The sequence below is a fragment of the Salvelinus namaycush genome, chromosome 8 (genome assembly GCF_016432855.1).
Source record: "Salvelinus namaycush isolate Seneca chromosome 8, SaNama_1.0, whole genome shotgun sequence".
In the NCBI taxonomy this organism is placed as follows: domain Eukaryota; kingdom Metazoa; phylum Chordata; class Actinopteri; order Salmoniformes; family Salmonidae; genus Salvelinus; species Salvelinus namaycush.
In genome coordinates this window covers 7,209,656-7,237,570 of record NC_052314.1, presented here as the reverse complement: position 1 = coordinate 7,237,570, position 27,915 = coordinate 7,209,656, and the positions used below count along the sequence as shown (strand labels likewise).

The 27,915-nt window shown below is 42.2% G+C and overlaps 3 protein-coding genes across 4 annotated transcripts in view; all 3 read left to right on the top strand.

The window, feature by feature from the left end:
- Positions 1–35: 35 nt before the first annotated feature.
- Positions 36–15,024, top strand: znf143b (zinc finger protein 143b). Of its 2 annotated transcripts, none has more exons than XM_038998625.1 (16): positions 36–86; positions 4,863–4,976; positions 5,354–5,437; positions 5,672–5,767; positions 6,020–6,100; positions 6,356–6,549; positions 7,009–7,071; positions 7,337–7,453; positions 7,635–7,710; positions 7,833–7,958; positions 8,708–8,887; positions 9,075–9,302; positions 9,614–9,759; positions 10,044–10,196; positions 10,709–10,855; positions 14,834–15,024. In XM_038998625.1, exons 2-16 carry the CDS (start codon positions 4,871–4,873, stop codon positions 14,915–14,917), a joined length of 1,881 nt encoding a protein of 626 aa, XP_038854553.1. In that variant the 5' UTR covers positions 36–86; positions 4,863–4,870; the 3' UTR covers positions 14,918–15,024. The 2 variants fall into 2 exon arrangements, with proteins under 2 accessions (XP_038854553.1, XP_038854555.1); XM_038998627.1 differs by lacking the exon at positions 36–86 and adding an exon at positions 1,563–1,664.
- A 2,410-nt stretch (positions 15,025–17,434) lies between these two features.
- Positions 17,435–26,754, top strand: LOC120052346 (wee1-like protein kinase 1-A). The gene is made up of 9 exons (XM_038999201.1): positions 17,435–18,599; positions 19,132–19,343; positions 19,695–19,758; positions 19,943–20,115; positions 22,267–22,535; positions 24,176–24,363; positions 24,484–24,654; positions 25,048–25,193; positions 25,540–26,754. Exons 1-9 carry the CDS (start codon positions 18,105–18,107, stop codon positions 25,694–25,696), a joined length of 1,875 nt encoding a protein of 624 aa, XP_038855129.1. The 5' UTR covers positions 17,435–18,104; the 3' UTR covers positions 25,697–26,754.
- Positions 26,755–26,831: 77 nt separating this feature from the next.
- LOC120051685 (switch-associated protein 70-like) overlaps positions 26,832–27,915 on the top strand; it is a 33,250-nt gene continuing 32,166 nt past the window's right edge. The window contains exon 1 of the mRNA XM_038998576.1: positions 26,832–27,008. Within this exon, the coding sequence (XP_038854504.1) occupies positions 26,862–27,008 (147 nt within the window). The 5' untranslated portion in view covers positions 26,832–26,861. The remainder of the gene's footprint in view (positions 27,009–27,915) is intronic.

Genomic DNA, 27,915 nt, shown 5'->3' with positions numbered 1-27,915 from the left:
CATGTTCCCGGGTGCAAATGCTCTCATAACGTTTCCTGCACTGATGCATGGTGGTCGAACGGAGGGATTGTTGGAAAATTGCGGAGGTTAGTATATAAATTGGTTTTTACCCAGTGTGCATTATTCCCACAGCCATCTCTGAGAAGAACTACAACAGGGACTGTAAATGAGGGACGGGAGAAACCTGCTTTACAATAAAATTGAATGTCAAAGAACAATCATTCTTAACATTAATTAGCTAGCCAATAGATTGTGTTGTTGCCTAAGTGTATTATCAGCTACGTGTGTAACCCACTATAGTGTTGCTATGAAACGACGAATTATTGTTAGGCTACACTGCTGGCTGTGTAACAGTCAATGTAGCCTATTGGGGAAACTCCAATTCAACAAATTTAGGCTAGGCTATCACTTGAGGAATTGCGGTTTGTGTTAACACCGATTAGCTTTATGTATCGTTAACTCGTGTGCAGTCTTCTAACTCAGTTGTTCCCAACGTTTTAAGGTTACTGTACCACCAACTTAATTTCTCTGCCCGGAGTATTCCCTCATGTGCATTTTTACCAGTAGGCCTATGGACTCATGTCGAAGTACCCGCTGTGGATAGGCCAAACACCCTCAGTGGTCCTAGTACTGGTTGGGGAAAACTTTCCTAGTTATCCTGCTCTGGCACATGCCAGTTTAGGAGTTGCAACATTTGTAACAACGCGTCTGTCTCTAGCTTGCAAGTCATCTTACCAAATAAAGTTAGTGTATGTTGCCTAATAAATCAAACTTGTATACCAATACTTAATATACATAGCAATTCAAAGTCGTCTACGTTTTCTTTACAAGCCAGAATGCTGAATAAAATAAAATGTGCACTTACTCTGTTATAGGTTGTATGTGTGGTTGGTCTTTGAGACACATCCACAGTGAAATATTGCTTACCTGACTTTTTAGATCACTGGTGTGTTGATTAATTAATTTTTTACATTTAATCTTTATTTAACTAGGTAAGTCAGTTAAGAGCAAATTCTGATTTGCAATGACAGCGAAACCCGGATGACGCTGGGCCAATTGTGCACCGCCCTATGGAACTCCCAATCACGGCTGGATGTGATACAGCCTAGATTCGAACCAGGGATTGTAGTGATGCCTCTTGCACTGAGATACAGTGCCTTAGACCGCTGCGCCACTCAGGATACTGATAATTTATTGCCAGAGAGGGGTTGTTTACATAATAGGTTAAAATAATTAACTTGGCAGGTTAGGAGAACTAACGCAGTAGGTTAGGTGAATTAAATTAACATAAAGGGTTAGGCTTAGCTACCATGCTACAGTTGTCAACAACTGTTGTCCCTGATAAGACCACTAGATAGAGCGGTAGGCCTACTCCATCTAACTACAACGGTAGAAACTAAAGTTCCATCTGTGGTGAGAAATCATCAGTATCATAACACCGATACTGCCGTTGAACTTGATATCACCTGGTACATGTGCAAAACCATGTAAACACCTGCAGACTTTGCTTCCATCTTGTGCACATGCCTTTGGTCACAAGCAAACAAATCTTTATTGCCACACACCGAGACCAGCGTTTTGAAGTTGGGTAAATAACACTTCCCTGGGGATATTTTGTCTAATGTCAACCAAGTGAAGGACCAACAACATGGATAATTGGTAGAGTAAGTTCAAATGAAGTGTATGCAACATTCTGACTTGTGAAGGGACTGTTTGGAATGTAACTTAAATGTGCGTGGCGTTGCATAACTTAAAGGCATCGTCATATTTTGTGTATACACTGTCAATGGCTGTCGCTACATCTTTTCGCCCTAGATATTTTTTGTATTTTATTTAACCTTTTATTTTATCAGGGAGTCATAATGTGACCAAGGTCTCTTTTACAGATGAGCCCTGAATAGTAGAAAATACACACAATGTAAATACAAAGTGCAAGCAGAAAGAAAAACACTGTCATAAAAAACAAACACATTCACAGTCTAGGACCGATAGGAATGTTGACTGAATAATCTGCTTTCTAATATTTAGCGAGAGGCAGGACCTATTTCTATAGAAGAAGCCCATTTTTATTCTCAACTTCTTAACTAACTCATCAATATTCTTTTTAAAAGACAGCATTTCATCTATCCATATGTCCAGATATTTCTAAGCAGGGACACGATCAATATGGACACCATCCAAAGTACATAAGCTTAATTCATCATAGTTATTTTTATGTGCTCTAGAGAACATATACTTAGTTTTACCTGCATTCAGTACTATTTTCAGGTCTATAAAGTTTTTCTGTAATACAATGAGGGCAGACTATAGAGCCTGGTCACCTGTGGGGGCAATAGCATACACAACAGTATCATCGGCATACAAGTGCAGGTTATTTTTTACAGACAAGTCGATATTGTTATTTAAGCAGTAAAAAGTACAGGACCCAGAATCGACACCAGTGGGACACCTTTTGTAATATCCAGGAAACCTGATTTAACACCATCGATAGTTAGACCTCATTGTGTATCTGTCAAGTCATTTTGAAACCATTTACATGCAGCCTGGTCTAGGCCAATTTTAGGACTGCCTTTGAATTTGCAGTGTGTGATCAACAGTATGAAAAGCCTTTGTGCTGTCCTTGTCATTGACTTGTCAATGTTGCCTTTTATCTGTACAGTTAACCACATTTATAACTAGGGATGCAGACTGATTTACATTTCAAAATAGGAAAGATCTTTGCTGAGAATTAATCAAAGATTCAAATATTTGACCTAAGCAAGAACATTTTAGGAGCAGAGTGATTTAATAATTATTTAGGTCACAAGGGTCACCACCTTTTGAAGGGGGAGTACATGGGCCGCCTTCCAAACCTTGGGGATAGTACCAGATATAATCGTTGGGTTGAAAATATGGGTTAATGATTCAGCAATCGGGGTGGCAGAGAGCTGCAGCAAAAATGGATCCAGCATATCAGCCCCAGTGGATCATTTTTTTAAATCATCAATCTTAAGCAAGGCATCTAGCACATAGTACACTGAACAAAAATATAAACGCAACATGTAAAGTGTCGGTCCCATGTTTCAGTAGCTGAAATAGAAGATCACAGAAATTTTACATATGCACAAAAAGCTTCTCTCATTCTGTGCACAAATTTGTTTATATCCCTGTTAGTGAGGCCACTCTTTAAAATGTGCAGTTTTGTCACAACACAATGCCACAGATGTCTGCAGGAATGTCCACCAGAGCTGTTGCCAGAGAATTGAATGTTAGTGCCAGTAATAAACTGGTCTTGAACATCTCTACTAAGGGCATTATTTTTGGTACAAGTCATTCCTTAAGTTCTAGAACTTAGCTGAATCTGGTGATGAACGGTGTGGCTGTTGAACACGTTGAGGAGACTAAATTACTTGCCGTTACCTAAGATTGTAAACTGTCATTGTCAAAACATATAGATTCAATGGTTGTAAAGACGGGGAGAGGCTCTGCTTTTTTTGACACCACACTCCACGAAGCAAGTCCTGCAGGCTTTATTTGTATCTTATTTATTGTCCAGTCATATGGTCAAGTGCTGCGAGGAAAGACCTAGTTATGCTGCAACTGGCCCAGAACAGAGCCACACGTCTTGCTCTTCATTGTAATCAGAGCGCTAATATTAATACTATGCATGCCAGTCTCTCTTGGGTAAGAGTTGACGAAAGACTGCGTCACTTCTCGTTTTATAAGAAACATTAATGTGCTGGAAATTCCAAATTGTTTGCGTAGTCAACTTACACACAGCACTGACATACACACCCCACCAGACATGCCACCAGGGGTCTTTTCACAGTCCCCAGGTCCAGAACAAATTCAAGGAAACGTACAGTAAGTATTATACAGAGCCATTATGGGGCGGCAGGGTAGCCTAGTGGTTAGAGCATTGGGCTGGCATTCCCCCAGCTGACAAGGTACAAATCTGTCGTTCTGCCCCTGAACAAGGCAGTTAACCCACTGTTCCTAGGCCGTTATTGAAAATAAGAATTTGTTCTTAACTGACTTGCCTAGTTACATAAATACAATTAGTGCATGAAACTCCCATCTTATACAGTGCAAGGGAACAGCAAACCTGGTTTCAAAAAACAAATAAAGCAACTCCTCACGGCACAATGCCTTTCCCCCATGTGATCTACTTGTTGTGTCTATGTACTGACATGTATGTGTAACTGATAGATGCACACATACATGTTTTTCAATGTATGTAAATTGTAAAGTCTTTTAGTGTGTAATTTTTTGTTGTTGTCATTGGAGTCGGCTAATGGGGATCTTAATGTATCAAATACAACATTTTTAATTTCTCTACCATAAGCCGCCTCCAATGTATTTTTAGAGAATTTGGAAGTGCGTCTGACCAGCCTCACAACCGCAGACCACGTGTATGGCGTCGTGTGGGCGAGCGGTTTGCTGAACGTAGTGCTCCATGTTGGGGTTATGGTATGGGCAGGCATTAGCTACGGACAATGAACACAACTGCATTTTTAAATAAGGCATTTTGAATGCAAAAAAAAATACAGTGATGTGATTGTGAGGCCCCTTTTTTTATGCACAAATTTAATTATTAAATTAAACTTGTATTTCATGATTTGAAACTGAATTGAGCATTGTATTGTTTTAAAATTCAATTTAATTGAAAATCCAAATTCAATATTTATATATTCAGTTTCAACATGGTAGATATTTACATTTTTTATCTGTGTATCAAGTTTACAAAACTATAATTTCAAATTGACCAAAGTTTCATGTATTCAACTTCTCAGATTTTAAGTTTTCAAATTCATTTCTCTAAATTCAGAACCAGAGACAACATCTTGAATCATGTATTTTTTTTGTCCTGTTTGTTTGAGTAGGTTGAGACATGCTCTTGGCTCAGATAAACCGTGACTCCCAGGGGATGGCAGAGTTCCAGGATGCAGACGGCCAGCAGGTGACCCTCTGTCTGGCCGAGGCAGTGACCTTGGCAGGTGAGCTCCCTCGGGGTCCTAACCCAACACAGGGGAGGTCAAAGGGTCATCCAATTACTAATGGGAAGTGGTCAGAGAATAGAATTAGATGTGTGTATTACAGTTCAGAGTAAAATACTACAGCAAGCTTGGTACTTTGTTTATATCCCAAGACTGGGTTAGGCAAATGGCTTTCATATTACCACAGTATAACTACTGTGTGTATCAACACTGTCATTACACTATATCAACATATGTAGATGGGTTTTAGAAGTCAACGTGGGACCTAATTAAAGTACATACTGCCTAATAGAAAAAGTGCACCACCACAATTATTATCGTGTCTCGACCAGCTCTTAGTTGAGTACGTTGATACTGACTGTTATGATCCTATATAGACGGCGATCATATGGACACAGTGAGTCTACAGGCGGTAACCCTTGCCGACGGCTCCACAGCATACATACAGCATGACCCCAAAGGTAAGCGTGCATCACTCTCTCATGTCATTATCAGTGAGGTGAGAGAAAAGCAAAAATGTCCACATTTGCCTCAAGTTTTCTCTACGTACAAATGCAAGGTCTTATCCTCTATGGTAAAGATAAGGGAAGGGAGTAAGCTAATCCTAGATCTGTGCTTAGCAGGGGCTTCTGAGACAAGTATGTTGTGGCTCAGTGACAGCTCTGATTAGAGTTCAGTCTAATTGAGAGGAGTAGTTTCCTTTTCAGATGGACAGCTAATGGACGGACAGGTCATCCAACTGGAGGATGGGTCTGCTGCATACGTCCAGCATATGTCCATGCCAAAATCAGGTAAAGGATATGAACCAGACTCTTACATGTACTTTTACCTGCATTGTTGGGAAGGGCCCGTGAGTAACCATTTCACTGTTAGTCTACACCTGTTATTTACGAAGCATGTGAAAATATACATTTGATTTTGACCTGTGCTTCTCAGGCATAACCTGGATAACGTCTGTGTTTTTTTGTTTTGTTTCGGTGACAGACGTTTGTGTATAATGCATTTCTAGAGACTACCATGTGTATTGCATGTTTATTTTTTAGGAGGAGACAGTTTGCAACTTGAAGATGGACAGGCTGTCCAGCTAGAAGATGGAACAACAGCCTACATTCATGCACCCAAAGGTAAATGTTGTTCATCAAGGAAGTAGGCCAGATTCTGTCTGCTCTCTCTTCTCTTGGATTGGCATTAGGTTTAGGTATAATTATTTATCATTAGTAATAGGATAGAAGTGCCACCTTTATCTTTGTTAGGCCATGTGATATTTTTTGCCTCAAATTCAATCTCGGGTGTACAAGAATACCTAGAGGAGTAGTGACTAGGGGCCACATTGGTCATCACATTGGTCACGTTTAACCTTTCTCCTGATACCTCCTCAGAGACATATGAACAGAGTAGCTTACAGGCGGTGCAGTTGGAGGACGGCAGCACGGCGTACATCCAGCACACGGTGCACATGCCACAGTCCAACACCATCCTGGCCATTCAGGCCGACGGCACCATCTCCGACCTGCAGACAGACGGGGGCATAGACCCTGAGACCATCAGTGTGCTGGAGCAGTACACCACCAAGGTAGTGTGATATCTAAACCCAGAGCCATAGAGGGAAGTATAGATTTATTCATATAGACATGGATACTAAACATGTCACCTCTGATTTGCTCTGCAACATGGTCATGAAAAGACTGGGTTGAGAAACTATTTGGTTCCTTCCCTTATTTCTGCACACTTTAAAGCTGGGTTGGAGTGGAGAATGTTCCATGTTACTATAGGGCAGGGGTACCAAACTCTTACCCTACGAGGTCCAGAGTCTGCTGGTTTTCTGTTTCTACCTGATAATTAATTGCACGCACCTGGTGTCCCAGGTCTAAGTCAGTCCCTTTATTAGAGGGGAACAATGAAAGTATGCAGTGGAACTGGCTTCGTGGTCCAGAGTAGAGTTTGAGGACTCAAGGTTATGGGCTGCAGTATTGCTGTGAAGAGAGTCTCATTCAGAAGCACTATATGATGATTTAATTTGCTTGTTCGCCAGGTGGAGAATTTAGAGAGTGGGCTGTTCGGCCGAGAGGAGACTGATAATGGCATCCACATGCAGGTACTGTCACTCTGCTGGATAATGTTCATTAGAGCAGGGTTTTTCAACCCTCGCACACAGATGTTTCCCATTTTTGTTTTAACCCTAAACTGGCACGCAACAAAGAACTTTTAAAAACATTTTGCAATGGAGAACAAAAAGGTATGTATCTTACTCCACAAGTCCAGGTAGATCCTCTGTGTTTTAGTACGGTCTCTTCCGTTTGGTGGCTAATGAACAAGACCCTGGTTTGTCATGAGGACCTAATGTCTCCTCTTCTCTTCAGATTGTTCTCCAGGGTCAAGAGGGTAGGACAGGAAGGGTTTCACACGTAGGGGAGAAGTCCTTCCACTGTGACCACGAGGGCTGTGGGAAACTCTTCACCACTGCTCACCATCTAAAGGCAAGGCCCTGTGTTTGTGTTTGTCTCAATACCATTCTCCTCTCTATGTCAAATATTTTGTCTAATGACAGTTTTATACTTTGTTCTTCTTACTTCTATTAAAAGCCAGAGTATTTTGTGTGTGTGTGTGTAGTTTGTTTTTACTGTTGCTGTAATATAGCTTTGTTTGTGTTTCCCACAGGTACACGAGAGATGCCACACTGGAGATAAGCCATATATCTGTGACCACATTGGCTGTGGGAAGAAGTTTGCTACAGGTAGCAAGCTACTGTGAGGGCTTTAACTCTTCTCATGGGTCATACAACCTTGCTGATTTCTTCTTTGTGTTTAAATTGTCTCTAGACTAAAGTTGTTTGGCACCTTGTTTCGTCCTCTTCAGGGTATGGGCTGAAGAGTCACTCGCGTACACACACCGGGGAAAAGCCTTACCGCTGCCAGGAGATCAACTGCCAGAAGTCTTTCAAAACATCCGGAGACCTACAGAAGCACACACGGACACACACAGGTACAATACACTCCTGGTAGAAATGCACTGATACAATACACTCCCGGTAGAAAGGCACTGGTACAATACACTCCCGGTAGAAAGGCACTGGTACAATACACTCCCGGTAGAAAGGCACTGGTACAATACACTCCCGGTAGAAAGGCACTGGTACAATACACTCCCGGTAGAAAGGCACTGGTACAATACACTCCCGGTAGAAAGGCACTGGTACAATACACTCCCGGTAGAAAGGCACTGGTACAATACACTCCCGGTAGAAAGGCACTGGTACAATACACTCCCGGTAGAAAGGCACTGGTACAATACACTCCCGGTAGAAAGGCACTGGTACAATACACTCCCGGTAGAAAGGCACTGGTACAATACACTCCCGGTAGAAAGGCACTGGTACAATACACTCCCGGTAGAAAGGCACTGGTACAATACACTCCCGGTAGAAAGGCACTGGTACAATACACTCCCGGTAGAAAGGCACTGGTACAATACACTCCCGGTAGAAATGCACTGGTACAATACACTCCCGGTAGAAATGCACTGGTACAAGGAAGAGGATGGGTTCCACTTATTCTTCCACCTATTGAGTTTTCTTTGTCATGGTCTCCTCTGCCTTGTGTTGGTCAGGTTGCTATTTTCAATATAGGCCATTGATAGATCTCAGGTTTCTCACTCTCGAACCCCCATTATGTCTAAGGTACATTCTGAGACGTAGTCTTACTCTCATTTGACCTGCCTTGTGTTGTTTTCAGGAGAGAAGCCATTCAAATGTCCTGTTGAGGGCTGCGGACGGTCGTTCACTACCTCCAACATCCGCAAGGTTCACATCCGCACGCACACCGGAGAGCGGCCGTACTACTGCGCTGAGCCCAGCTGCGGGCGATCCTTCGCCAGCGCCACCAACTACAAGAACCACATGAGGATTCATACAGGCATGTACCAAAATACTAGACTTCTTCTTTACATGTTATTTACATGGCCATATAGGAAGGAGCTGTCTGATGGAGGCTTTTTGGACCAAAATGTCATGTTCTTTTTTTGAAGCAATCACAATATACCTTGACTGAGTTATTTCTTTGCCCAATGATAACAATGTGTTGTACCTGTCCATGTGTCCAGGAGAGAAACCTTACGTGTGCACCGTGCCAGGGTGTGATAAGCGATTCACGGAGTACTCCAGCCTGTACAAGCACCATGTGGTCCACACGCCCTGCAAGCCCTACAACTGCAACTACTGTGGGAAGACCTACAAACAGATCTCCACCCTGGCCATGCACAAGCGCACAGCGCACAACGACACAGAGCCCATCGAAGAGGAGCAGCAGGCCTACTTTGAGCAACCCACAGGTCAGTGTTTGTGTGTACGCCTGTGCACATAAACGAGAGGGAAAAGTAATACTGCACTCTATACTCAGCTGTGACATATAGTAGACAGAATAGCAGTTTACCTCTTTCTAAAGGAATGGCGAATGATGAAATCATTGAGTTCTTAAATTATGTTGAATACTGACAAATTGCAGTGATTGCTTGGATACGGAGATGACTTTTATTGGCCCTCATTCAATCTCAGATGACCTGTCATCAACACGTTAAACCTGACCTTATTCATTTATTCTGTGGTTTTCTAAGCTTGACCCTGTTTTCCCTGTCTGATTCAGATGCCATTGATGATCCCGAGGTCACCTACACATCTGTAGTGGAGGTGGAGGACTCCTTGTCGGAACAGGTGTCTGTGGGGACCCCAGAGGTTCTAGGGCAACAGCACCAAGTGTCTCTAGTCACACAGGATGGAACAACGCAGCAGGTAAGCATCCATGTCACACATCAGTGTTTCCCCTACTATTGGCTCACCTTCTCTCCCTTGCATATGGATGGATTTTATATTATTCTTTGCTTTTCATGTCTTTTCGCTGTAAAGAATGATCTTTAAACTTAAATAATGCATTGCTGGGGTGCGTAACAGGAACTGTTCTTCAAGAACTCTTTTATAGAGGAAATGAAGAAACACCATTCGTACATGCATGTTGATGAGTGACTGTTGTGACGGTTGGAGTAGTTAGAAAACGAGCTGATGTTGTTATACTTCAGGTCAGTATCTCCGAGGCGGATTTGCAAGCGATGGGCGGTACAATTACCATGGTAACACAAGAAGGTACCACCATCACCATCCCAGCCCATGAGCTGATGTCACAAGGGCATCATTCTGTCACCATGGTGACAGCGGATGGCACAGAGGGACAGGTATCTATCAATTATTAAAGAATGTTTAGTTATAATTTTTTTAATGTGAAGTTGGGTGTGTTCTTTTTTTAATAATATATTCTGGGTTGCTGCCCATCTGCACTACTGCCAATGTCCATTCTATGTACTAGGAAAAGACAGAAATATATGTACCTACGATTTTTTTCTGGGTAGATGTTGGTAAACCAAGTATACCTTCAGCAAAAAGAAAATAAAGATTCCACACACCCAATACATGTAGGATTTTAAATATTTTTTTTATTTCAAACATTATTTTATATTTTCAAAACATGAGTGACCAACAACAAAACATACTACAGCACAATTACATGTAATCTACAATATTTACAATAATAAACTATAATACAGGATTTATTTTGATTTTAAGGGACAAAATGTTTCCAGGCCTAATCAATCCCACTTCGGAGCAAAGTCTTTGTGTCCTTGATTTTTGAATTCTATATTTTATACTCTGTATTCTCTATTTCAAACGTTATTTCTGTCCTCTGCAGGTGCAAATTATGACCCCAGATATGACCATGTTCCAGACAGTGGAGGAGGTGGATTTTATCCAGGAACAGGAGCACCAGGTGGTGTCTTCAAGCCCTCACCCGGTCACCCTATTGGCTACTTCCAATGGCACTCACATCGCTGTACAGGTATGCCATAATGAGCAGCCTATGGATGTTAGTTAGGCTGCGTTTACACAGTTACCCCAATTCTAGTGTATTGGCAAATCTGATACCTAGGTCTATCTGATCTTTTCCCCAATGTGTAAATGGAAAAAACAACATAGAATCTGATCTTTAGGCTGCGTTTACACAGGAAGCCCAATTCTGAACTTTTGGCCAATTATTGGCAAAAGAGCTTATCTGATTGGTCAAAAGACCAATTAGTGGAAAAAGATCAGAATTGGGCTGCCTGTGTACATGCATTCGTATGTGAATCTCAATCCTGATACAATTCTGATGCTTCAAATGTGACCTCAGTCTGGATGCATATATATATATTTCACATGACCTGCTGTTACCATGACAACCACCACAAAATTTAAAGGAGCAGTGACAGGAAATTAGCGTTGCATCTTTGCTCAGTTTGAGAGGCTACATCAGTGTGAATACGCAAATCGAATATAGGTCACATGTAAAACTGAGTGTCAGTCAGAATATAACCTGAATTGGGTTCTTCAGATGGCTGTGTAAACACAGCCTTGGTGAACATGTTACCTAGCTACTTGGTTTGGGAGATGGAAGGTAACACCACAGATGTTTCACAGGATGTATAAACCTGAAGCATACGATTGGCATTTCCACTCACTACCAATATGGTGATGATGGGAAGCCCAGTGGCCGGCGAAGGGAGAAAATTGAGCGAGATGGATTTTGGCTGACATTCTGCACATTTTCTCATCCATTAAACATTTGATCTCAAAACAGTGTTCTGTTCCCAAAACTACAATCTGTTAGAGTGGACAAAGTTTTTTTTAAATTAGTCTTTACCCTTTGACAAAGTATAAAAAAAAAGATAAAAAAAAAGATTAGTTTGAGTGCAAGGGTGAATTGAGTAATTGCACTGTGTGGACTTCAGAATAGGTGTTACGTAATGGATATATACATGTACATGCTAGAACCTCTCTAGCTTGGCTCTGCCCACAATTATTAATTTGCTTCCATTGGAAGACCACAGCCTGTAGTTATCTTGGGTTAGTTATACAAATCTTTGGTTCTCACATTACCTGATGTTGCAGGTAGAAATTGAATATACACTGCTCAAAAAAATAAAGGGAACACTAAAATAACACATCCTAGATCTGAATGAATGAAATATTCTTATTAAATACTTTTTTCTTTACAAAGTTGAATGTGCTGACAACAAAATCACACAAAAATGATCAATGGAAATCAAATTTATCAACCCATGGAGGTCTGGATTTGGAGTCGCACTCAAAATTAAAGTGGAAAACCACACTACAGGCTGATCCAACTTTGATGTAATGTCCTTAAAACAAGTCAAAATGAGGCTCAGTAGTGTGTGTGGCCTCCACGTGCCTGTATGATCTCCCTACAACGCCTGGGCATGCTCCTGATGAGGTGGCGATGGTCTCCTGAGGGATCTCCTCCCAGACCTGGACTAAAGCATCCGCCAACTCCTGGACAGTCTGTGGTGTGGCGTTGGTGGATGGAGCGAGACATGATGTGCTCAATTGGATTCAGGTCTGGGGAACGGGCGGGCCAGTCCATAGCATCAATGCCTTCCTCTTGCAGGAACTGCTGACACACTCCAGCCACATGAGGTCTAGCATTGTCTTGCATTAGGAGGAACCCAGGGCCAACCGCACCAGCATATGGTCTCACAAGGGGTCTGAGGATCTCATCTCGGTACCTAATGGCAGTCAGGCTACCTCTGGCGAGCACATGGAGGGCTGTGCGGCCCCCCAAAGAAATGCCACCCCACACCATGACTGACCCACCACCAAACCGGTCATGCTGGAGGATGTTGCAGGCAGCAGAACGTTCTCCACGGCGTCTCCAGACTCTGTCACATCTGTCACATGTGCTCAGTGTGAACCTGCTTTCATCTGTGAAGAGCACAGGGCGCCAGTGGCAAATTTGCCAATCTTGGTGTTCTCTGGCAAATGCCAAACGTCTTGCACGGTGTTGGGCTGTAAGCATAACCCCCACCTGTGGACGTCGGGCCCTCATACCACCCTCATGGAGTCTGTTTCTGACCGTTTGAGCAGACACATGCACATTTGTGGCCTGCTGGAGGTCATTTTGCAGGGCTCTGGCAGTGCTCCTCCTGCTCAAAGGTGGAGGTAGCGGTCCTGCTGCTGGGTTGTTGCCCTCGTACGGCCTCCTCCACGTCTCCTGATGTACTGGCCTGTCTCCTGGTAGCGCCTCCATGCTCTGGACACTACGCTGACAGACACAGCAAACCTTCTTGCCACAGCTCGCATTGATGTGCCATCCTGGATGAGCTGCACTACCTGAGCCACTTGTGTGGGTTGTAGACTCCGTCTCATGCTACCACTAGAGTGAAAGCACCGCCAGCATTCAAAAGTGACCAAAACATCAGCCAGGAAGCATAGGAACTGAGAAGTGGTCTGTGGTCACCACCTGCAGAACCACTCTTTTATTGGGGGTGTCTTGCTAATTGCCTATAATTTCCACCTTTTGTCTATTCCATTTGCACAACAGCATGTGAAATTTATTGTCAATCAGTGTTGCTTCCTAAGTGGACAGTTTGATTTCACAGAAGTGTGATTGACTTGGAGTTACATTGTGTTGTTTAAGTGTTCCCTTTATTTTTTTGAGCAGTGTATTTTTGAGAGAGAGAGGATATTCCATGTGGAAAAGGGGGACAGCGCCTGCTCTATTCATTCAGTATCCGTCTTAAATGATGTGTTCTGTTTGACTGTTCCCCGTAGTTTTGCCGGATGAGAACACATTGAACTGATATTTCTGCCGTTGATGATACTCACATGAGTTTCAGAACAAACAAAGAGTAATCAGCAAAGATTAAACCTGAGCTATTTGCCATTGGCTAATCCCTCCCCACCCAACCTCTGTGTTTTGCTGTTTAAACGCTCAGGTGAACTTGATGGGTAGGTGGGGTTGGATTGGGGTTTAGCAGCAGCTGTGTGCCAAGGGTTGTGGTGGCCACACTCCATTTCTGGTGCTGACCTAACTGTCTTACTGAAAGGTGGCCTATAGTCACATGATGTGTGGACTGTGGTTTCTATGCAATCGAGGCCCAGTGGACAGCTGCCTCTAGCCTTGTGGCCCACTACTGCGTAGGCTGATCCCACAGAGTGGCTTGTTGCTTACCAGGGTGTATCCCAAATGGCACCCTGTTCACTATATAGTGCACTTCTTTTAGCAGGGCTCTGGTCAAAAGTAGTGCAACATATGAGGGGTAAAGTGTGCCATTTGGGACATGTATTTCCTGCTACTCCAGGAAACACCTAGAATTGACATGATTTACTACATTCTGAATCTTATCACAAGGTACAGAAGGAAGCCAGTCCCCCTGGTGAAGTGTTTCTTTCCACTTGTACCCTCCAGGCTCTACCCAGTATCTGTTTTGGGTCATTTGCTCATTGAATAAAATGTCAACATTGATATGTAGTAAACTAAATGAATTGCAACAGTAAACTTTGTCACACAAATGTTTGTTTTTATATAAAACACCTGTTAGGTTAATAATAATAAACATTTGTTGTGAGAAATTAGACTGAAATCATGTAGCCAGTAAGTCAATAACAGTTAATCATTCAGAAGCTCAAAGCTCCCTAGGACTAATATCACTTCAGTGCTACAAGGTGTTAAATTTGCAAGCCATTGTTCTGCATGAGGGAGTTCTGTAATAGCCAAAGTGGGCAGATACATTTCCTGGCTTGTTAACCCATTGATTGCTTCGATCTGCCCTCTTGTCATGCTAATAAAAATGCAAACACTCTCTAATCCTTCTGTGGTATAACACCCTGTCAAGGTCATTAATCACACAAAAGAGCAATAATACTGATGAGGAGATGGTAGTGGGTTTGAGTGGTAGGGAGATTTAATGGATTAAACTTGTGCTAAATATAAGTTATAATTTCATTTGTAATAACATATGGTGTTTTTTGTTGTTTTTAGCTCAGTGATCAACCATCATTGGAAGAAGCCATCAGAATAGCGTCGCGAATACAGCAAGGCGAGACCACCGGATTGGACGATTAACTCCACAATTAACTAATAGCAAAAAAGAAATTGTGTCTAAACTATTTTCTAGATTCTACAATAATGGTGTGTGTGTGTGTGTGTGTATATATATATATATATATATATATATATACACTGCTCAAAAAAATAAAGGGAACACTTAAACAACACAATGTAACTCCAAGTCAATCACACTTCTGTGAAATCAAACTGTCCACTTAGGAAGCAACACTGATTGACAATAAATGTCACATGCTGTTGTGCAAATGGAATAGACAAAAGGTGGAAATTATAGGCAATTAGTGAGACACCCCCAATAAAGGAGTGGTTCTGCAGGTGGTGACCACAGACCACTTCTCAGTTCCTATGCTTCCTGGCTGATGTTTTGGTCACTTTTGAATGCTGGCGGTGCTTTCACTCTAGTGGTAGCATGAGACGGAGTCTACAACCCACACAAGTGGCTCAGGTAGTGCAGCTCATCCAGGATGGCACATCAATGCGAGCTGTGGCAAGAAGGTTTGCTGTGTCTGTCAGCGTAGTGTCCAGAGTATGGAGGCGCTACCAGGAGACAGGCTAGTACATCAGGAGACGTGGAGGAGGCCGTAGGAGGGCAACAACCCAGCAGCAGGACCGCTACCTCCGCCTTTGTGCAAGGAGGAGCACTGCCAGAGCCCTGCAAAATGACCTCCAGCAGGCCACAAATGTGCATGTGTCAGCATATGGTCTCACAAGGGGTCTGAGGATCTCATCTCGGTACCTAATGGCAGTCAGGCTACCTCTGGCGAGCACATGGAGGGCTGTGCGGCCCCCCAAAGAAATGCCACCCCACACCATGACTGACCCACCGCCAAACCGGTCATGCTGAAGGATGTTGCAGGCAGCAGAACGTTCTCCACGGCGTCTCCAGACTCTTTCACGTCTGTCACATGTGCTCATGTGCTCAGTGTGAAACCTGCTTTCATCTGTGAAGAGCACAGGGCGCCAGTGGCGAATTTGCCAATCTTGGTGTTCTCTGGCAAATGCCAAACGTCCTGCACGGTGTTGGGCTGTAAGCACAACCCCCACCTGTGGACGTCGGGCCCTCATACCACCCTCATGGAGTCTGTTTCTGACCGTTTGAGCAGACACATGCACATTTGTGGCCTGCTGGAGGTCATTTTGCAGGGCTCTGGCAGTGCTCCTCCTTGCACAAAGGCGGAGGTAGCGGTCCTGCTGCTGGGTTGTTGCCCTCCTACGGCCTCCTCCACGTCTCCTGATGTACTGGCCTGTCTCCTGGTAGCGCCTCCATGCTCTGGACACTACGCTGACAGACACAGCAAACCTTCTTGCCACAGCTCGCATTGATGTGCCATCCTGGATGAGCTGCACTACCTGAGCCACTTGTGTGGGTTGTAGACTCCGTCTCATGCTACCACTAGAGTGAAAGCACCGCCAGCATTCAAAAGTGACCAAAACATCAGCCAGGAAGCATAGGAACTGAGAAGTGGTCTGTGGTCACCACCTGCAGAACCACTCCTTTATTGGGGGTGTCTCGCTAATTGCCTATAATTTCCACCTTTTGTCTATTCCATTTGCACAACAGCATGTGAAATTTATTGTCAATCAGTGTTGCTTCCTAAGTGGACAGTTTGATTTCACAGAAGTGTGATTGACTTGGAGTTACATTGTGTTGTTTAAGTGTTCCCTTTATTTTTTTGAGCAGTGTATATATGTTTTGATAACTGGAGTCCTATGTGGATTTAATGTGCTCCTTCAGCCATTGGTGAGGACAGGATTATTTGTATTGTGCAACTGCAATGTACAGCTAACTCATTTTTTTTTTATGTAATAAAAAGATTGATCACACAATATACTGTGTACATAAAGTTTGTTTGGGGAACAGAGAAAGACCGAACATCATGAACCCCGTGGTCCTTACGGTTGTATTGAGACATGCATAGAGCTACCACAATTTAGTTAAATGTTGTGGACACAATCTTGAGACAGATCATAAAAAAAAATATATAATATATATTTTTATGATCTATAATATTTTAGCTTGCTGATTTATTGAAATTAATGCTTGAAAGCCTATGGCAACAAGGTGTGTATGAGAATATTAAATTAAGATGCAGAGCTATATCTAAACTGAAAAATGCCATCTTTAATGCCAAACATGGGTCATATAAAACTTGAAAGGTAGATCAGTTCCAATAATGTATGATTATTCATGCTAATAGCCTATTGCATGCAGATCCATATGTATATGGACAATTGTATGTCTACGATCAGTTCATAATGGCCTGGTATTAAACTTTAATTTAATTAATTTCAGAAATTATTTAAAAAAAACTTCGGCCTTGAAAAATACTTGTTAAGCGGGTTTTTAATTTGATTGCTTCGCTAGGAACTAGCTAGATGATTATTCGCGCCAAATTGACGTTTCATAAAAGAGAATGTAAATGACGTAGCATCTACTGGAACGCCTATCTTTTAAACGCGCATGGTTCGCTCCAATTGGCTGAGGAGTAGATCATCTGACCAACGGTCGCGGGAAGCCCTTCACCATGCGCTTGATACGGATGCTCTGAGTTTCGTTAGATCAATGTATGTAAACATAGCTAGCTAATGATTTGTTGTGAAAATACACTTTTCTAGTTTGTAACGTTTTAAGATAACCAAGTCATTTTATTGCGAGTTTTTCGGATAATTTTTTTTAGGTACCCCGACGGATTTGATGTTTTTCTATTCGCGCTGGGTTCTGGACAAGGGGTTGCAGTGCGCCACAGCCATTTTCCGGTACCTAAGCTAACTTGGCTGTAGCTAGTAGGAGTGACCACGGCAGGGGCGTGTAGCTGGTTAGCTAACTGTATAGCTAGCGACACATCTTCGGAGCAAATTTATCAGATGAACATAAACTTGCTTGAGATGTATGTTACATTTTGCGACCCGTCAACAAGAGAAAGTGTTCGCTGAACGTAAGGGAGATTTCGGAGGAAGTTTGACTTTTTGCCATACTTCTCGTTTGCTAGGTAGCAGCGTCAACTTTGCTGCGTGGCTAGCCGACTGACATGATATTACAAGCTACATAAATTTATTTTACGGTGATATATACATACTACAGTAGTTGCATAGTAATTACGCGGATTAGTTAGCTAACAGTTGGTTAACGTTACACCTTTAGCTATAAACAGCCACTTTTTTTGAAACGATAGCCTGGTTTTAAATGAAAATGCAGAGTTACAGTTGCCGTCGTCGGCATGGAAGTTCATCGCCAAACGCCGGACCAATACGTCAGAAGTTACAGTTTGCACCGAGCGATGAAGAGGATGACCCGATTGAGGACGGAAACAACAGCACAGGAGCAGAATCGGGCTTTACAGAACTGGACTCTCCAATGCATGAGCTACGGGACAGTGTCAATAAACGACTCGAACACAGCAGCCCTCTGAATCGGACTGGGGAACGTGGTGATGTGGAACTATGGGACGAAGAGGGATTCGGTTCTCCGTCTCACCTTCAGTCCCCCAGTAGCGTTATTTTCACGAAGGGGTCCCGGTCACCACGGAAAAGCTCTCGGGTGTACGGCAATTCACCGGAGCGGTCATACATTCAGGACGACGGGGAAGGCTCGAGCTCACCTATTCCAGACTGCCCCGATACACCTCCACACAAAACCTTCAGAAAACTTCGCCTTTTTGATACTCCACACACACCAAAGGTTTGACCATTTGATCCAGAAAACTTGCAAGCTGTAACATACCAACAATTGGCTAATATTGTTTTGACAACATAGTTAATGCAATGTAGCCTACTTAGTTAACATTTATGACGTAGTAATGATGTATGGCATTTTTGTAATACTGTACAAAAGGCTGGCAGCATTACCTAGTGACTCATTGAAACTTTACTTTTTAAAGGTAGCTTTTGTTGAATAATAGTAACCACCCAATGACCTATTTTCAGTAGTGCTATACAATTATATAACCCAGCAGTCAGCCTTGCAAATTGAGTCATTGATTCGAATGCAAGGATTTTTCATGGCTGGACATGCCTCCGTTATCTGCTCTGGAATCCTTGTCAACATCAGTATTTTGCATTGATAGGCATATCTGTATAAATTTTCACTTAAATTTCACTTCAACTTTACTCAATTAGTTATATATGTGATTTCAGTTCATTAAGGGTATTTCACTTTATCATAATAGTTTGCTCTCTAAGTGTCTCAACATGTCTTGAATATTTTCATTCAGAGTTTGCTGAACAAAGCCAGAACTGCCAGCTCAGTGTCCTCAAGTAGGAGAGTGGCTCTCTTCAGGAATGTGGATTCCACAGGAAAATCTGGTCCAGACAGTAGGAGAAGCCAGACCCCTTTGGTCAACATCAACCCCTTCACCCCGGAAGCCCTTCTCATCCAGTCTACCACTCAACAGAAGAACAACAGAAAGAGGGCACACTGGAATGAGTATGTCATTCATTTATCCTGTCTTTATTTTTGCCAAATAAGTTAGTCTAATACTATCTAAAACAGTTGAACTTAGTCCAATTTCAGACAACATTTGTTCACTTATGTTTTTCTTTTTTCATTTGATACCTGGATGTGTCCATATGTCGGTACACACAGATTGTAACCCATTGTTATTGCTAGCTGGAATCGTTAAATCCGTTGACTAAGCATCAGTAAGGCAAAAGTCTGGCAGGAAACCAAGACCCGTCATGGTCACTAATGAACTCTGCCATGTGTGTGTGAAGGCCTCAGTGCTGCCCTCTGGTGGTTGGAATGTATGCTAACAAACTCTTTGTCTGTTTCATTCAGCTCCTGTGGTGAGAACATGGAGGCGAGTGACGCTGAAACCGAAGAAATCATTCCTCCGCCAAAGGTAGTTATTTTCTAACCATCCTGATTTCTTTATAGCATTGCGATGAACTTGGTTCATTTGCAGGCATGTTATTCAGCAAAGCTCTCAACCTACACATCCAGTTAGATGGATAACATAATGATAACATAATCCAAATAACATTAGACTATTGTGATTTTATATTAAACCTCCTCTCCATCCTCAGAGAATCACCTTGATGGAGAGTAACATGAAGTCCAGGTACGCCTCTGAGTTCCACCAGCTGGAGAAGATCGGCTGCGGGGAGTATGGGGCCGTCTTCAAGTGTGTCAAAAGACTGGACGGCTGCATCTATGCTATCAAGCGCTCAAAGAAGCCCCTGGCAGGCTCTGTGGATGAGTAAGTTGGAGTTTCTATCTGTGAAACAGGAGCACACTCTAAATATCCTGATCTACCTACTGTGGAGCCAGGCCCCCCCCGCGCTCCTCGGACAATCCCGCAGGTGAAGAAGACGAATTTGGTGGTCCTGGGCTGGCATGGTTACACGTGGTCTGCGGTTGTGAGGCCGGATGGACGTACTGCAAAATTCAGGAAAACATAATTGGAGGTGGCTTTTGGGAGAGAAATGAACATTCAATGCTCTTGCAACAGCTCTGTTGAACATTCCTGTGAGTCAGCCCCCTCAACGTGAGACATCTGTGGCATTGTATTGTGACAAAACTGCACATTTTAGTGGCCTTTTGTCACCATCACAAGGTGCACCTGTGTAATGATCATGCTGTTTAACTTATGGATGAAATCCTGTTAACGGGATCGATTTGACAACAGCCAGTGAAAGTGCAGGGCGCCAAACTCAATTAAAATTCTTCAAACATACAAGTATTATACACCATTTTAAAGAAACTTGTTAATCTTACCACAGTGTCTGATTTCAAAAAGGCTTTACAACGAAAGCATACCATGCGATTGTGTTAGGTCAGTGCCAAGTCACAGAAACACAGCCATTTTTCCAGCCAAAGAGAGGAGTCACAAAAAGCAGAAATGGATCAAATGAATCACTAACCTTTGATCTTCATCAGATGACACTCATAGGACTTCATGTTACACAATACATGCATGTTTTGTTCGATAAAGTACATATTTATATCCAAAAATCTCAGTTTACATTGGCGCATTATGTTCAGTAATGTTTTGTTTACAAAACATCCGGTGATTTTGCAGCGAGCCACATCAATTTACAGAAATACTCATTATAAATGTTGATGAAAATACAAGTGTTATACATGGAATTAAAGATATACTTATCCTTAATGCAATCGTTGTGTCAGATTTCAAAAAAGCTTTACGGAAAAAGCACACCATGCAATAATCTGAGTACATTGCTCAGAGACCAAAACAAGCCATACAGATACCCGCCATGTTGTGGAGTCAACAGAAGTCAGAAATAGCGTTATAAATATTCACTTACCTTTGATCTGGATTCCCAGGAATCCCAGTTCCACAATAAATGTTTGTTTTGTTCGATAAAGTCCATTTATGTCCAAATACCTCCTTTTTGTTCGAAAGTTTAGTTCACAAATCCAAATTCAAGAGGGGCAGGCACTTAGTCCAGACGAAAAGTCAAAGTTATTACAGTTCATAGAAACATGTCAAACGAAGTATAGAATCAATCTTTAGGATGATTTTAACATAAATCTTCAATAATATTCCAACCGGACAATTCCTTTGTCTTTAGAAAGGAAAAGGAACGCAGCTAACTCTCACGGGCGTGCACCTGACTGAGCTCATGGCATTCTGCCAGACACCTGACTCAAACAGCTCTTATTCGCTCCCCCTTCACAGTAGAAGCCTGAAACAAGGTTCTAAAGACTGTTGACATCTAGTGGAAGCCTTAGGAAGTGCAATATGAGCCCATAGACACTGTATATTGGATAGGCCAACCTACAAACCTCAGATCTCTGGAATTTTTCTCAGGTTTTTGCCTGCCATATGAGTTCTGTTATACACAGACATCATTCAAACAGTTTTAGAAACTTCAGAGTGTTTTCTATCCAAATCTACTAATAATATGCATATCTTAGCTTCTGGGACTGAGTAGCAGGCAGTTTACTTTGGGCACCTTATTCATCCAAGCTACTCAATACTGCCCCCCAGCCATAAGAAGTTAATCAGTTTCTTGATATGCCACCCCTGTCAGGTGGATGATTTATCTTGGCAAACACATTTTTGCTCAACATTTTGAGAGACATAAGCTTTTTGTGCTCAAGGAACATTTCTGGGATCTTTTATTTCAGCTCATGAAACATGGGACCAACAGGTGTTGAGTTTATATTTTTGTTCAGTATATATTGTGTATGGGTACTCTTGCTGAAGCCAGTCTGACATCCTCCCTTTGTTGCTGTCACCATGTATTCCAACCAGACTTGGGAATACTATTTTATATCTATTCTCTAATGGTCCTTGAAATAATAAATCATGTTAGTTATCCCAACCACACTTAACAAACTTGAAGAAATGCCTAATCGAACTACATCTGTGTTCCACCCATAGGCAGAACGCCCTTCGGGAGGTGTATGCCCATGCTGTGCTGGGTCAGCACCCCCACGTGGTTCGCTACTACTCCGCCTGGGCAGAGGATGACCATATGCTCATCCAGAACGAGTACTGCAACGGCGGCACCCTCTCAGATGTCACGACCGAGAACTATCGGCGGCTCGGCTTCCTATCAGAGCTGGAGCTGAAGGACCTGCTGCTGCAGGTGACTCGCGGCCTCAAGTACATCCACTCATCCTCGCTGGTCCACATGGACATCAAGCCTAGTAAGTACCACAGAGGTTGAAAAGCATGAACTTTAATGTTAGATGGGATTTGTAATAATGAAGTGGATGTTTAGTTAAAACCTCTCTGAACCACCCATCCCGGATCCGGGATCATTGTCATCAGAAAAGCTGACTAGCATAGCCTAGCATAGCGCCACAGGTAAATAATATAATATCATGAAATCACAATTCCAATACAGCACATGAAAGATAAACATCTTGTGAATCCAGCCAACATGTCCGATTTTCAAAATGTTTTACAGGGAAAACACAACATATATTTATGTTAGCTCACCACCATATCCAAAAAAACACAGCCATTTTTTCACAGCAAAGATAGCTTTCACAAAACCCACAAATAGAGATAAAATTAATCACTAACCTTTGAACATCTTCATCAGATGACAGTCATATGACATCATGTTATACAATACATTTATGTTTTGTTCGATAATGTGCATATTTATAGCCACAAATCATGGTTTTACATTGGCGCCATGTTCAGAAATACATCCAAAATAGCCAGAATAATTAGAGAGCAACGTGAAATACTCATCATAAAACTTTGATGAAAGATACATGTTGTACATATAATTAAAGATACACTGGTTCTTAATGCAACCGCTGTGTTAGATTTAAAAAATAACTTTAGTAAAAAGTATACCATGCAATAATCTGAGACGGCGCTCAGCCATTCTCCGCCATGTTGGAGTCAACAGAAATATGAAATTACATCATAAATATTCCCTTACCTTTTGATGATCTTTCATCAGAATGCAGTGCCAGGAATCCTAGTTCCACAATAAATCGTTGTTTTATAATGTCCATTACTTCTGTCGAATTAGCAACTTTGGCTAGCATGTGTAGTACACGTCTCCATACAAATTTACGCTAATGAACGAAAACTTCAAAAAGTGATATTACAAATCGAATAAACTGGTCAAACTCAGTTGAGAATCAATCTTCAGGATGTTTTTCTTATATATATCCAATAACGTCCCAAACGGAGCATTTCTTCATGTCTATATGACTCATGGCAAAAAAGGACATCCCATGCCCAGAGTGCGTGGCCAAGAACTGGCAATCTGCCTGACCAGTCACTCCAATAGCTCTCATCCGGCCCCACATCATGCTAGACGCTTCATTCCACATTCTACTACCTGTTGACATCTAGTGGAAGGCGTATGAAGTGCATACAGATCCATAAATATAGGAGATTTGAATAGGCGATGATTTTCAAATCGACCCATTTCAGATTTTTCACTTCCTATTTGGAAGTTTGCCTGCCATATGAGTTCTGTTTTACTCACATATATAACAGTTTTAGAAACTTCAGAGTGTTTTCTATCCAATAGTAATAATAATATGCATATCATATGATCTAGGACAGAGTACGAGGCCGTTCAATTTGGACACCAATTCATCCAAAAGTGAAAATGTCGCCCCCTATCCTAGAGAAGTTAACAGTGGAGAGAAGAGAAACCAGCACAGTTCTTTTTGAACTTTTTTAAGATTTCAGCTTAGTTTTTAACAGGAGGACATCTTGATTCACATTCCTAATTCAATGCAATTTGTTTGAAGTGTTTTTGTTTTTACTTAGTCATTGACAACAATGAATTTGTGTATTGTCTCTCTTTCAGGCAATATTTTTATCTCACGCAAGACAGTGTGCAGTGTAGACGCGTGTGATGAAGAGGAGGACGAAAAGGATGGACTGGCAACCAGTGTGGTATACAAAATAGGTGACCTTGGCCATGTGACAAGGGTGAACAATCCTCAAGTTGAAGAAGGCGATAGCAGGTTCCTGGCAAATGAAGTCCTCCAAGAGGTGAGTTTTCTCTCCATTAGAAATTTGCCTCGCCCCAGCTAAATTATTATTATTTGGAAATCCAGGGTAATTCAAATGATTCTTTACAACGTTCCTAATCACGTTAAACTTTTCTTTCAGGACTACAGTAACTTGACGAAGGCGGACATCTTTGCCCTGGCCCTGACTGTTATCAGTGCCTCGGGGGCAGAGCCTCTACCCACCAATGGGGATAAGTGGCACGAAATCCGCCAGGGAAAACTGCCACCCATCCCACAAGTGCTCTCTCAGGAATTCTTGAGTCTACTCAAGGTAAGAACTTGATGTTACTATAAGCGTTTCTTTTGAATTGTGACCGGTTAATTTAAGAAGGTTTTCTAAAAGCAGTCGTTTTCCTCTTGACCCTAGACCTTTGCTTATACCACAGCATTGTTGAATACTAGTTTCTAATTGGCTAGAAGGGCATTTGAGAATTGTCCTTATAACCAGATAACAGTACAGTTGGGAAATATATGATTCTATGCCACTGCTATTCAGTGATGTTCACTGTCCTGTTATAGGACAAACTGATAAAGCTATGTGATATTGAAATATATACTGTTCATTTGAATTGTGCTCTCAAACATCAAATGGCTGGTGTTGGGCTATTTACAGTTGCTAGTTTTCAGGAGATAACTTTATTATTTTTCTCCCCCTCCTCTGCAGCTGATGATCCACCCTGACCCCACCAGGCGGCCGTCCACCTCTGACCTCATCAAGCACCCGGTGCTGTTGACCGCAGCTAGAATGAGTGCTGACCAGCTCCGTGTGGAACTCAACGCAGAGAAGTTCAAGAATGCACTGCTCCAGAAGTAAGTACAGAATGGCACTGACACCAAGTGAAACAAGGATCTGATGTAGCATACACCCCCCCCAGGCTGTTTTTGTCAACACTAAAGGCAGTGGTTGGCTAGTTGTTGCTCATGCTTTTACATGGGTATACCAATTTCTCCATGCTGGCACATTGTACAACTAATGAGCCAACCTACCCATAGTGTGACATAAATTGATTAATTGACGGCTAAGTGACATTGAAGACGTAGAAAAGGTGGGGCTTGTAAATTAGAGATTCACGATTTTCGGTTTCATCATCTGTTTGTCTCATGGTGCAATGTTTCTTTCAGGGTTGGTCTAACTGTTCTTCATTGCTTTCCCCAGGGAGCTGAAGTTGGCCCAGATTGCCAAAGCTGCTGCTGAGGAGAAGGTTCTGTCCACGGACAGAGTCCTGACCCGCTCCACTGTCCTGCCCAACCCCAAAACCTCCAGACTCATCGGCAAGAAGATGAACCGCTCAATGAGCCTGACCATTTACTGAAATGCAGACCCCCCCCCCCCCCCAATGATGTTGGAACATGGACTGGAAAACTGATACCTAGGGAATCTGACTAGCTACGTATTCTGTTGGGTACGAGTGCTGAAAATGGACCCCATTTCCACTGGTCACAGGAGAGACTTTTCACTGTCGAACTCAGTGCTGTGGGTGAACCTTTCTTGTCAGACTCGATCAAGACTGAGACTAGACATTGCCATACTCAATTAGTACTGACTTGTCAAATATTTGACCAGTAATTCTGGTAGTGGACATCTCTTGACAGAGACCAAGCATTCCTTAAGGTAGTTACTGTACCTTTTTTTTCTGTTTTGTTTTTGTCAGCCACAAGTCTAAGTAGATTGCAGAGGCTCTCCACTGTACTCCATGCACTTCCTTAAAAGCCTTGCTCTTTGATGGAGAGGGACACAGAGAAGCCCTCAGTGTGTGAACGTACCAGGCCACAAATGTGCGCACCTTATTGCCTGATTCCAGGCATCCGAGGGTCTGTCAGACAATGCTTTTAAGAGCACTTTGGAAGCAACGGGGAACTTGCCCCACAACCCGCTGCTATTCATGTCTGTGTTCTACGGGGATAATGGATTTTTCATTTTCCCATTGGGGTAGTTTTAAATCATTGCACCCATTATCATATTTGTTGGACTATAATTGTGGACCATAACATTATTTTTTTGTTTAAAGTATCCACAATATATATAAATATTTTTTTTAATGGATCATGCAATACATATAAGAAAATGGTGTCTATCAAACCTGGTTAAAGAAAGTGCTTTCTTTGCCAAAATTAAACAGGTGTACAGCCTCCAACTTCATGCTTCAACCCTGCCTATGTAGCATTAAATAAATCATTGTTCTGTAGGTTCTCCGTTTCTAACTCTGTTATAGCCTGTACATTATCTTTGAATAAATTCTTAACAAATTCATGCAGGTCTTCAAATTCATGTCGCATATTACACAAGGCCCTTCATGACTCTGTATTACCCCCTTATCGCACACCTGGCCCGTTGTAACCAATTCAGTTCAATGTGAATAATCTACTAGGTGCATTTTGACTAGATGCCATGAGGAAATGCAGAACTAAAATGTGCGTTCCCTAGGCGCTGAGAAGCGTCTGGCAGCTTGTCACGTGACTGTCTCATTGTATCCTAGTATGAGAAAAACGCTACACGAGCTACTTTTAGTCAAGCAAGCAGCAAGCTCAATGGCACTACGAGACGAACTTTTAAAGCCAATATGGCATGCGTTCACAGCGCTGGACCTGGACAAAAGTGGGAAAGTGTCCAAATCACAGTTAAAGGTATGGAATTATATTTACCTAGATAGTGTGTTAAAAAATGACACGCAGAAACTTTTTTGAGCGTCCAAAAAAGGTTGCCATCAAAGTGAAGGCCATCTGATTTTGGATGGATACTGCTTAATAGCCGACGATGCATTTGAAATTATGTCATTTTAGCCCAAATCATTGTCTGCCGTCATATTACTACAGCACAGACACGGTGCATGTCAGACGTCAATGGTTTATGTAAACTACTTGTGGATGGTTAAAGGGAACTTCTTGTTATGGCACACCTGTGGACGTTTACTGATTGTCGGAATATTTTGTTTATTTTAAACCATTAGACTAATAAATTGTTGAGATGACGCTTTTGCTGGCTCTAAGTCTATAGCCTACCGTGTTTACTTCATAATCCACTTCATCAATGTTAAGTGTTTGTCTAAGTAGCCTTACATTTAAACAGCATATTTGCTGAGTTGTGTGTTTAGTTTGTTTATGGCTTGTTTGTGGTCTAGTTTCGTGAGAAGGGCACTTATCAGTACCATAGTGCTGAAATCATTCAGGGTAAAGTCACATAGGTGCAATTTCGAAATTGGGTCGTGCATCATCAGTTTTTCTCTTGTCATGTCAGTCATTGCATATTTTAGAGCTATTTATAACTAGTCAGAAATGTCCAGATCAACTAGCCCATGTCAGCCAGCTAACGTTTTTAGCTAGGTTTTTTAGCCCATAGATTTTGTAGTAGATGTTCAAGTCACTCAAATATCACAAGAATACAAATGAGACATGGCAAAATGTATAGAATTTGCAAGAAAATGTGCTTTAAAACTATAAAATGTACTTTGCACCCTGTGACAAAAGGTGTAGAATTGCAGGAAATAGGCTTTAAACCTGCACCTTTTCTCTCTGCCAACAAGAGGGGTGTGAG